The sequence below is a fragment of the Setaria italica genome, chromosome V (genome assembly GCF_000263155.2).
Source record: "Setaria italica strain Yugu1 chromosome V, Setaria_italica_v2.0, whole genome shotgun sequence".
NCBI classification, from domain to species: Eukaryota; Viridiplantae; Streptophyta; class Magnoliopsida; order Poales; family Poaceae; genus Setaria; species Setaria italica.
Window position 1 is genome coordinate 33,800,751 of NC_028454.1, and position 10,270 is coordinate 33,811,020.

The following is a 10,270-nucleotide window of genomic DNA, read 5'->3' on the forward strand; positions in this document are numbered from 1 at the left end:
GCAAACCGGAACACGTGCACATCAAAGAGCGTTATGATATGGATGGAAGCAAACTGGCCTGGGCTCCGCGGGCGGGCAAGTTTCCCCGCGACGAGTGGCCGGCCGCCGGCGTCTCCTTTGGCGTTGCTCATCACGTCAAGCATGTCGTGACTGAACTACAGTGAAGGTTCCGGCTGCGCTGTGCACCAAAGGGTAGTGGCAACGGGTGGGTGGCCCGCTTGTGACCGAGGAGCCGAACGTTTGCCGACGGATCCGCGGCAGCTCCGGGCCATGGACGACCATCTATCACGTGTCCCGCTGCGTGGCAATCCAGCTGTGGTGCGCGGCTGCGCGCGCGCGTGCTTTCCCGATGCAGACCGTGCCCGGTGGCGGTGGCCGGTGGGTGAACCCGAACACGCGGTCACTGCTCCTGGATCCTGACTCTCCCATGAGGCGGTGGCATGGCATCGCGGCAGCGAAATTGTGCCAAGCTCTTCGACGGGCGACGGCGCGCAGGTGTCTCCGTCCACGAAAACCGCATCGCACGAGCAGTTGACGTGGGTGGAATACTAGAATGCTGTGAGATGACGCACTATATCCGGGGTCTGTGCCGTGCAGACTGACAAAAACTGCGATCCATCTTGTTAACTTCGTCCTCGATTACCTTTTTTGTTTTCCTGCTTAATTTAGGCTCTTGTTTACTTCCCTCCAAACTCCCAACTTTGACACTATGCAAAAAGAAGATTCCCTATCACATCAAACTTGCGGTACATGCATGGAGTACTAAATATAGACGAAATTAAAAATTAATTGCACAGTTTTGTTGTACTTTGCGAGACGAATCTTTTGAGCCTAATTAGTCAATATTTGGACAATAATTCACAAATACAAACGAAACGCTACAGTATCGTATTTATGGCAAAATGCCAATTTTGCAACTCCCAACTTGGGAAATAAACAAGGTCTAGGATCTCGCTTGGCCGGCATCATGCATCAGTACCATCGAAAGAGTAAAACAAGTTTACGATGAAATGCTACCACTGCACCCTGCAGCCAGTGCTCGATATGGAACTGACAGAGACCCTGTCACGCAAGTGTATTTTCAGTGGCGCCATCATACTGGACCCCCACTGTTGATGGCCGCACAAGCAAACCCGCGCGCTACAGCACCGCACCACCGGTTGGTTGAGACTTCACACTAACGTGAACTGCGCTGCGATGCTGGACCGGAAGTGGAGGCCTGAAACGTACGTCCATCCGAACATTCGTATGATCGCATCAGTGTTCCGTGCCATGCGCCGTAGACATCAACAGTTGGCGCGTAAGGCGTAACCGTGCAACGCTGCGACGCGAGGCCTCATGCCCCTGTTGCCTATTCCTATAGCTCTGGCTCCCCCGGGCGGCTCGTGCGCACAACCCGACGAGACGATATGCGCGCAAGGAGAGGATCGGTTCCGCGGGTAAGGTTAGGACGGCGGGACGGCGGCGGCGTTTAATCGTGGTTATGCAGGCGCGACGACGTCGATCGGTTGATGGGGTTCTTTGCAGAAAGGGGCGCTCTGAGCTGTGCGCGGCTGAAAAGGAGGCGGCTTCCGTATCCGAGCGAGGACTACTGGTAGGGGAGTTGCTCGCCGATGATAGGTTGATGGCGAGGGGTATACCATATCCTGCGCGCAAAGATTTGTCGGGCTCACACAATTCCAAGAGTTTCTAAAAAAATTCTTTTTGAGGTACCAGGGACTATGCTAAAAAAATTCCCCAAAAAACTTATCAACCCACAACAAATCACTAATAACTTGCTCCCAATATTTCAAAACAGACCACATCATCGTAATTGGGCAGGCTGCCCAAATCCCCCTCACGGTCACCTCCCTCCCTCTCGCGACCTAGCAGCAGCTGTACCAGTTGCAACTTACACACCGCAACTGAAAAATAATCCTTGTTCCTGCCTCCCATTTATAAAAATATCTCCATGACTACAAGCCTCCAAAGTCCAAACCTTGAACCAGCCAGCCACCCTGCAGGGCAGGCGAAGAAAACACAGAGACAGAGATGCTTAGTGTGACAGCAAAACCATATGAACATGAATCAATGACCACTTGAGCAGCTTGGCTCTGCGACTGTTATGGCTCTGTACCATGAATCTCCATTGGCACAATTGAATTGTCATGCAAAGTCTCAGTGTCCATTGACTGGGCCTCAATGCAATCATCAGGTTCCGGCATCTGCAAGACAAAGAAGCACTAATTGAAATGCAAGAAGTACATAATGACATTCCTAGTTTCCTACCCTTCTGTTATTCTAAGATGTACTAGTTCGATAACAAAATCCATTTCACTCGAGAGTGAAAGCAGTGCTACTAGATCAAATAGACTAAATGGCTAATATTCACATACTGCATGTGTACTAGCATGAACAACATAACAAGTAGAAGAGGAATGAGAAGCTGAGCCCTCCGTCCAGAAACGATAGGCGTATTTTGATCAATCAAAAGTCAAACTTTACAAACTTTGACCAACAATTAGTTAAATTATAAGCATATTTAGCATATAAATTTTGCATCAATATATTTGTACTTAAATTTAATTTGAGATGACATTGAGTTTTTAGCAATTGACATTATATTATAAGAGAAATTAAGAGTCAAAATCTACTATGAAAGACTTTTCCCTAGTTCAAATACGCCTATCATTTCTGGACGGAGGGAGAACGTTGCAAGATTCCTCAGTCGGTGGTGCCGTTATTCAGTTATTTTCCCGGCCAGAGAAGCCCCTCGCCACCTGCTCTGCTGCGTGCCTACGCCAACGGGGAAGACCGGGACTTCAGGAGGTAGAGGCGTAGGGCGACGCTACCGACAGGCGGCACTGGCTGTCGCGGTGGCCGGTGGAGGGCAGTAGGTAGGGGCGCAGGGAAGATGGCGACTGGCGAGATGCGTCGCCGCCCATGGGAAGTTGGGAAAGTTACGGCGTCAGCGTCTCCTAGGGTTACTGGCGCTCGCCCCGCCGGCGCTGCCGCCCCTCGCCCGTCGCTTGCCCCATCGCCACCGCCCCTCGCCCTGCAGCGGCGTCCTCCCCCGGCCTCCGCCTCCGCCTCCGCGAGGATGGCCCCTGCCGCCGAAGCCCGCGCTGCAGGGCGTGGCCATCACACCGCTCCTTGCCACCGTCGCGACGGGGGCCATCAGGTAAAGCCCCTCCCCTCCCTCCTGTGACCGAAAGCCCCCGCCGTGGAAAGCCGCCACCACTGCCACCGAAAGCCGAAGGTTTGCGCGTCACGAAGTGGAGGGGAGCTGGTGGGAATGGTGAATCACGCGCGGGAAAGCAGGCTCGGGGGTGGATTGGGGGCGGAGGAAAGTCCTGCATATTTGCGCGACGCGGGGGAAGATTTTCGCGTCGCGAAAAAATTAGAGGAGGTTTGGGGGACTGTTGGAGTACTTTTTTTTTTCATTTTTCCCCTAAAGAAGATGTTAGGGATAAGATTACCGCTGCGAATGCTCTTCTATGGCTGGAGCGCTCCGGGCTCACCAAATACGTGTCTGCGCCCTCCTGGACCTTACCTCCTGTAGTCCTGTGTCCTATGATCACAAGTTTGCTGAAGCCTAGGAGTTTCACACATCTTTAATGATTTAAACTGGTCACACTCAAGGCTAGGGAGGCTATCCACGTCGCCATAAAAGATTTTCGGATCGAGTGCGGACGGTTCAGATCGTCGAATAAAGGATGCTGATTTTTCAAAAAACACCCCGAACTTTGTCAAAATCTAACCTGCAGTCTAGATATAGATAGCCCAAGTAATCTTTCAAAAAACCCCGAACATCGTCGGAATCGAACCCGTCATCCAAGGCCTCTCGCACAATTTTTTTTAAAAATCTCATACTTTGTCGGAATACAACCCGCAGTCCACCGACCTATCTCACGCAATTTCCTAAGAAAACCCTCTACCTTTAACGAAATCTTAAATCACCTCGCCGTCCACCAATAGCCGTCCAACCCACAAGTAATATAAATAAAGATATAAAAAATGATAGAGATGCGAACTGATAATTTACTAACTGCCACTTTGCAAAATAGAAATAGATAGAGAGTTATTTGTGCGCGCCAACGTCGGGCACTGTTCTAGTGGACATTTACATTTTGCATCTTTTACCGGTACCTTTTCGATCTTTGAGACAGGGGGATTCGTTCTCTCGTCCTTATAGATTTGTCTGTTCGTCTCACCTGTGGTCACTCAGTTGGCATCTATTCGCTATCGTCTAAAATTAAAGTAAGCAGATTTACAAGGGAACGCTCTGTACACATCAGAACAGGCAACCTCTACCGCAAGTGCTTTCTGTGGCGTTACCTTCCACTTATCCACTGTTGATCGCCGGGGATGAAGCAAAGCGTGTGCCCTACGTACAGTATCAATCGTACCGCTAGGTTGGTTGAGACTTTACACTACCGTGACAGCGCCGCTCCGCATGCACGCACTTGCTTATCCCCCTCTAATCGTAACCTAATCACCAGCTTTGATTCGACATTACGGGGCCACCTTTACCCTTCGATCGACATGCCGCGGTGGACGTCCATACAAACATTCGTATCACCTGTCAGCTCAAGTCGAGCTTTCCTGAGTGCAGGGCTTGCCAGCGGCGGCGGCGGCGAGCCGGTGAGTACACGAGGTGGCGACGTGTGACGCGCACCGCACAAGCCTTGCGCCGTAGCCTGCCCGCCTGTGCTAGGGCGGTAGGCCACAGGGGGAGGGGGTGTGCCTCGCCGTGGCTGCGCGGGCGGGGCCCGTGAGAGCCGGCAGTGTGCCGCACGGCGCGCGGCGCACCGCGTCGCCGGAAGGAAAGACCCGGTCCACGTGCTTCGCGGCTGACATCCCGGGCCCGCCGCCACCTGAGAAAATTCCGAACGAACCCACCACCGGCCCCGCGCTTGTTTACTCCGGCACGCGGACTCGTGCGCACTGGCTCTCGTGCGCTCGCTCGCTGCCGGCGGGGCCCCGCCGGTCGATCGGCTCTGCTTGGAGGAGGAGGAGTCGCTGGGGGGAGCTCGGGTCTCACGCCCTTTTCGAGTCGCCCCGGCCCAAGCGGCCGAGCCTCCGACGCGCGTGTCCTGCCCCGCGGAATTGCCCGAACTGCCCCCCGGCTCCGGCCTCCGCAGTCCGCACGCACCACCCCACACCTCACGGCCCTCGCGACGCCTGCCGTGTGCCGCCTGCCTTTGTTTGCCTGCCCTGCCCTGCTCCCGTAACAAAACGCTGCGACGCAGAGACGACGACCCCACCCCACCGTCTCTCTTCCCTCGGCCCGCCTCGTTGCGTGCCGCCGCCGCCGCCTCGACGTTGGACGGCGACGCAGCCGCCCGCCGTGTGGCCTCGCCTGCCCCTGCCCCTGCCCCTGCCTCTGCTTGGCCCCTTGCCGTTGCCCCGGCTGCCGCGGCCCGCGCGCGCGGACGGCCGCGAAGACCATGGCGGCGACCGCGGATCCGAGGGCCAAGCCGCCGCCCGCGGCGCCGTCGCGGCACCTGATGAAGCCGTGGGGGGCGCCTCCGCCGCCGCCGCCTCGCGCCCACCGCGTGCCTTCGCTCCCGGAGGTTGCCGAGGGAGGCGGCGCGCGCGATCGGCGTCGCTCCTCGTCGTCGCACCGACGTGTCGGCGCCGGCGCCGTGGAGGAGGAGCCGCCCTGCGACGGCCGGCTGGAAGATCTTCGGGCCAAGCTCATGGGCCACCTCCGCGACGCCGCCGACCGCCTCCGTCTGCCGCCGGCGCCACCGAAGCCGCAGCACCGGTCGCCGTCGCCGGAGCCCGAGCCCGAGCCTCAGCCCCCGGCAGCGCCCCTCCCACCGCTTGAGCAGCAGGAGGCCGCGGCCCCAGCGGCCCGGCCGTGGAACCTGCGCGACCGGAAGTGCCGCCGGCAAACGGCACGTGGGGCGGCAGCGGCCCTCGACGCGTCGCCCGCGTGGGAGCCCGCGGTGGAGAAGGCGCGGCGGCCCGCGGCCGACGAGCGCGCGCCGTTCGCGGTGGCGCTGACGGCCGAGGAGGTGGAGGAGGACGTGTACGCACTGACCGGTGCCCGGCCCCGGCGGCGTCCCCGGAAGCGGCCGCGCGTCGTGCAGCGGCAGCTCGATGTAAGGCCAATTCCCCGTTCTGCCCTTCCTCCCCTAATCACCTCATCATCTTTCTTGCACAAATATAAATAAATAAATAGTTAAATAAACTGGTATTTTATCCGCTCGATACGCTTGCTTTTAGCCTCTGCTTAGCGAGCACAAACTATATTATTATTCTACAATGATAAGAATACTCCCTTTTCCGATTGAATAAACAATGAATTCTTGTGCGGAAGAGCACAGCACTGGCGATCCATCCAGCTAATACTCACACTGGCTTATTGTCCCGTGCAGTCGCTGTTCCCGGGGCTGTGGCTGACCGAGATCACCGCCGACGCCTACAAGGTCCCCGACGAGTAGCACCCGCCGCCACCTGCTCCGGCGACCGGCCGGCGGCTAGTTCTTCTTCAGTCTTCACCATTCTACCCTTGCCATGAGTCAGTAGAAAAGCATTGAGCATAATCTTTCTGTAACTAGAGGTCTCATCGAGTTGATGATAGGTACTTGTGGTCGCTCGCCATGTCCCATCCCTTGTAACCTTTTTCCCGTTTCCCCTTAAAAATCTAAGCAGTGCGTGTGTCGATCCATCTCTCGCTCTCGGGTGTACATGACGGGCGTACGCGCGCGCGCGTGGTCGTTTGCTTGTAACCCACTCCCAGATCCTTATCCATCGATGTCGTCAGGCGGTGGTTCTACGGCGTTTCTGGCTCTCCGGCCTGCGTCCGTTCTCTCAATTTGCATGGCTTCTTGGTGATCTGCGCAGGACGAATGGTGCTTGCCATCGCCTTCTTTCCCTGTCCGGTTTAGGAGCGCTGGATCTTTGCAGCGGCGTCTCACGTCTGTGCTGTGCTCTCGTCGGGGTGCGGCGTGATTTTCATCGGGAGAGGGGGGTGGTTGGGCTGCCGGCTCGGGGATTCTTGGATCCGGCCTGCCACCTGCTGGGGTTGGGGTTAACGTGGGGCAGCCATCATGGAACATGATCATCATTGTGGAAAGTTGCGTGCGTCCCAACTGTAGATGGATCGATCCCTTCGGAACCGTCGTCCCGGCTCGGCCATGGATGATGCTATTACTAGTAACCATGCTGAGATTTGTGGCTGCTGTAGATATTATACTGGGCTAATTTATATTTAAGATCCCATAAAGTCAAGTACCTGGTACTGCCCCGAACTCGAGCGAATTCATGCGGACGCGGCATGTGTGGGGTTGTCCGGGTTGATGGCGTAGGGGAGTACCACCAGAGTACACGTACAGGCAGCCACCGTGGAAGCACGAGCCAAAATGATTGGTCAGCGTCGCGTGACGTTCCTCGCTCGCCCTGCTGCCATTGAGACGGAGATGGTGTGCCAGCCCAACGCAGGGGCAGTACTGTAATTCGGGTTCGGTTGGTTTTACCGTTCCGTGCGCTCGCCGGATCTTCTGTAACGAATGCGATTAATAAAGGCGACCCCGCCTCCGCCTGTACAGTTGCGCCGCACGTAAAGCGACGGCGCGGCGTTGTCGCGGCCGGTCCCACCCGTCAGCAGCACCGGGGCGTGTACTGGCTGCTACAGCGACAGGCAGGCCGCCGCTCGCTTACATTCGTGGGGCCGGATTTGGAGACGGAGGCCCACATGTAAAGGACACTCTCTCCCGCGCATTTGCGAATTGCCTTGCGGAAGCATGGAATCTTCTCGTTTTTCTTCTTTGAAAGAAAAGTCCATTTGATCTCTATACATCTTCGTCGCATCAACGGCCACTCGAGGGGCGCTGGCCACGACGCAGCTCTCCATCAACCGCGCCGACGAGGTGGATCCACACGACCACACTTCAACCTTGTTGATGACCGCCGCCAATCGCTGCTACGGGAGAAGAGATTGAAGGAGCGGAGGAGCGGCATCTTGGCAAGCACGGAGGCCGCTGCCCGGTTGTCATTCGTTTGTTAATTGATATTTGTATAGAGTAGCATGAAAAGTATTTGAAATCTCTCTTCGAAAAGAATATTTGTATAGCTATTTTTTGATAGAAATATTTGGAGAAAAACTTAAATTTCACCCTCAACCATCAACAAGATCCAATTTAGAAAACAAATTTCTTGTATGTCATTGGAAGTTTGGTGTCTATTTGCCATTAAGTTCTAATTCCTTCATCGCTATCAACTTCAACTTCTATGCCTTATCTACCCCTGTCTTCAACTTCCGTTACAAATTATTGTCATTTGAGCCCTTAGTCTACTGAACTAATACCTATCTAATCATTGGGCCGGGGTCTTTTTGCAGTTTCTCTTTTACTCGCACACGTTCGCATTCCCCCTAGCAGAAGCAAGCTCTCCATGTCCCCTCACATCCTTGTCTGCTCCCCCAAACCTTAGATTGATGATTCCACGTGGCCCTATGACAGGTGATGATGTGGCTTCATGTAGGCTTAAACCGCTATTAAAATCGTTTCGGGGAATAATCAAACGGTTTCAAAGGGGGACGGACTCTAAGGTATCATATCCAACCTTTTTACATTTGGTGAATACCATGGATCCATGGCGGATCCAACGTAGGATGGAGGGGGCTTAAGCCCCCGCCCTTTCCTAAAACACCACATGGAGAACACAAAATAACAAGGAAGAAGAGGATGCTAGAGTAAGTTGAAAGGAAACAAGCACCCATGCATCCTTTCCCACGTTCATTTTTTGTAGATACTGAGAACAAACTGACTGCACCATGGCACGCCAGAGGAAATTAGTAAAGAAGTGCTAAGAGCCCATGAGTTCATAGCATAGTTGCCTTTGTGCCCGTGTAAGATGTACCGAGGATTAGAAACTTAAGAATTTAATCTGTTGAAGTTCATTGACGTTCTAATATGTAACCGGCCAAGCAAGAAGATCAACATCATCACGTTTGCTTTGATTCGCTCGGTGCCATCAAATTAGATAACCTAGCAGCTATACATAACCACAAGCACCACAAGCACATTGGATTTGCCTTTTGAGCTGGGCAGATGACGTGCATATACCCAAAAGTTAATGAAACCAAAACCCTTACCTCTGTTACGCCGCCGTGTGTGATTCAAAGGCGCGCAACTCTTAATCTCTGGCTGACGCTCTCTGAAGAGGTCAGGATGTCTGCTTTGCCATACCCTGAAGCTATAGAGAGAGCCTGCTTATGTTGCACTCTCCATTCTCCACCCCGACCCCTAGCACATGTCTGCTTGAAATGTTACTCGGTCCGGTGCAGTCACTCGGCACCTTTCTTTTTTTGGACAAGAAGGCACGTGCGGTGACACGCGCGTTCGCATCTGTGTGACGTTCCATTTAGCACAGGACATGGTGGCCGTGCGAGATAGGCGCCAGGAGAAGAGCTAGCGTGAACTATTCACAAACTAAAATATTATTTCTGCTATCTCTAAGCCAAGCGTTGGAGAGGGCCTAACGGCGGTAACAATGGCTGCCATTGGCATGCGCGACATAACAGGTGATCGAAACCAAACCAGGCTTTTTTTAGAACGGTGTATAAAAACTAAGGCTAACGTTTTGAGCAAGTATTGTAAGTTTTGCTGTGCAACATACAACATCGGCCACGCCACATTGAAGTCATGGCTGATGACTATAGTCTATGAACAAGCAAGTACGATCTTTCTTCCTTCCTTGGCGTTTATTTGAAGGCTGAGTTTTGCCATTCATCCACTTCCCTCTCTCGAGTATGTACGAATCACAAGGACATTACTCTTTTTTTTTATAAAACTCCATTCGTCCCAAATTACTATTCATTTTGCTTTTTCTAAATACATAGCTTTTCTAGATGTATATCTAAAGCTATGTATCTAGAAAAGGCAAAACAAATAGTAATTTGGGACGGAGTAGGTCACAAGGACATACTTGTGAGTCAAGTCAATAGGACAATAACCGTTTCAAAGTAAGGGAACACAAGTAGTCGGGAAGAAGGCCTGATAGGGCAAGAAATAAATTGAACTCTGGTCAAGTCAACTTAACCTAAGGAGGTTAGCGAGGCCTCCTTTCCCTATCGATCAACAGATGGGATCGCGCATCGGAGCTCTAGATATTGTACTCACGGTTGGTTGGGTCAAAATTTAATTACGCGTTGCTGCAAGTTTGTCCTCCAGTTTATTTCTTGGTTAAGTATTTGCAGCCAAGCAACGACTGTCGCGTCCAGGCAATCAGAATAGAACACCGGGTGGCGGAGGTCTACCGCCCTGTGGCCACGACAGGG

The 10,270-nt window shown here is 53.6% G+C and overlaps 1 protein-coding gene across 1 annotated transcript; it reads left to right on the plus strand.

Moving 5' to 3' along the window:
• The first annotated feature begins 4,994 nt into the window (after window positions 1-4,994).
• LOC101768815 (formin-like protein 5) lies at window positions 4,995-6,764 on the plus strand. Its single transcript, XM_004969543.3, has 2 exons — window positions 4,995-6,089; window positions 6,366-6,764. Exons 1-2 carry the CDS (start codon window positions 5,430-5,432, stop codon window positions 6,429-6,431), a joined length of 726 nt encoding a protein of 241 aa, XP_004969600.1. The 5' UTR covers window positions 4,995-5,429; the 3' UTR covers window positions 6,432-6,764.
• Window positions 6,765-10,270: the final 3,506 nt, after the last annotated feature.

Coding starts and splice junctions, on each gene's coding strand:
- LOC101768815 (XM_004969543.3), top strand. CDS start 5,430: ATGGCGGCGACCGCGGATCCGAGGGCCAAGCCGCCGCCCGCGGCGCCG. Junction 6,090..6,365: donor TCGTGCAGCGGCAGCTCGAT/GTAAGGCCAATT, acceptor TGTCCCGTGCAG/TCGCTGTTCCCGGGGCTGTG.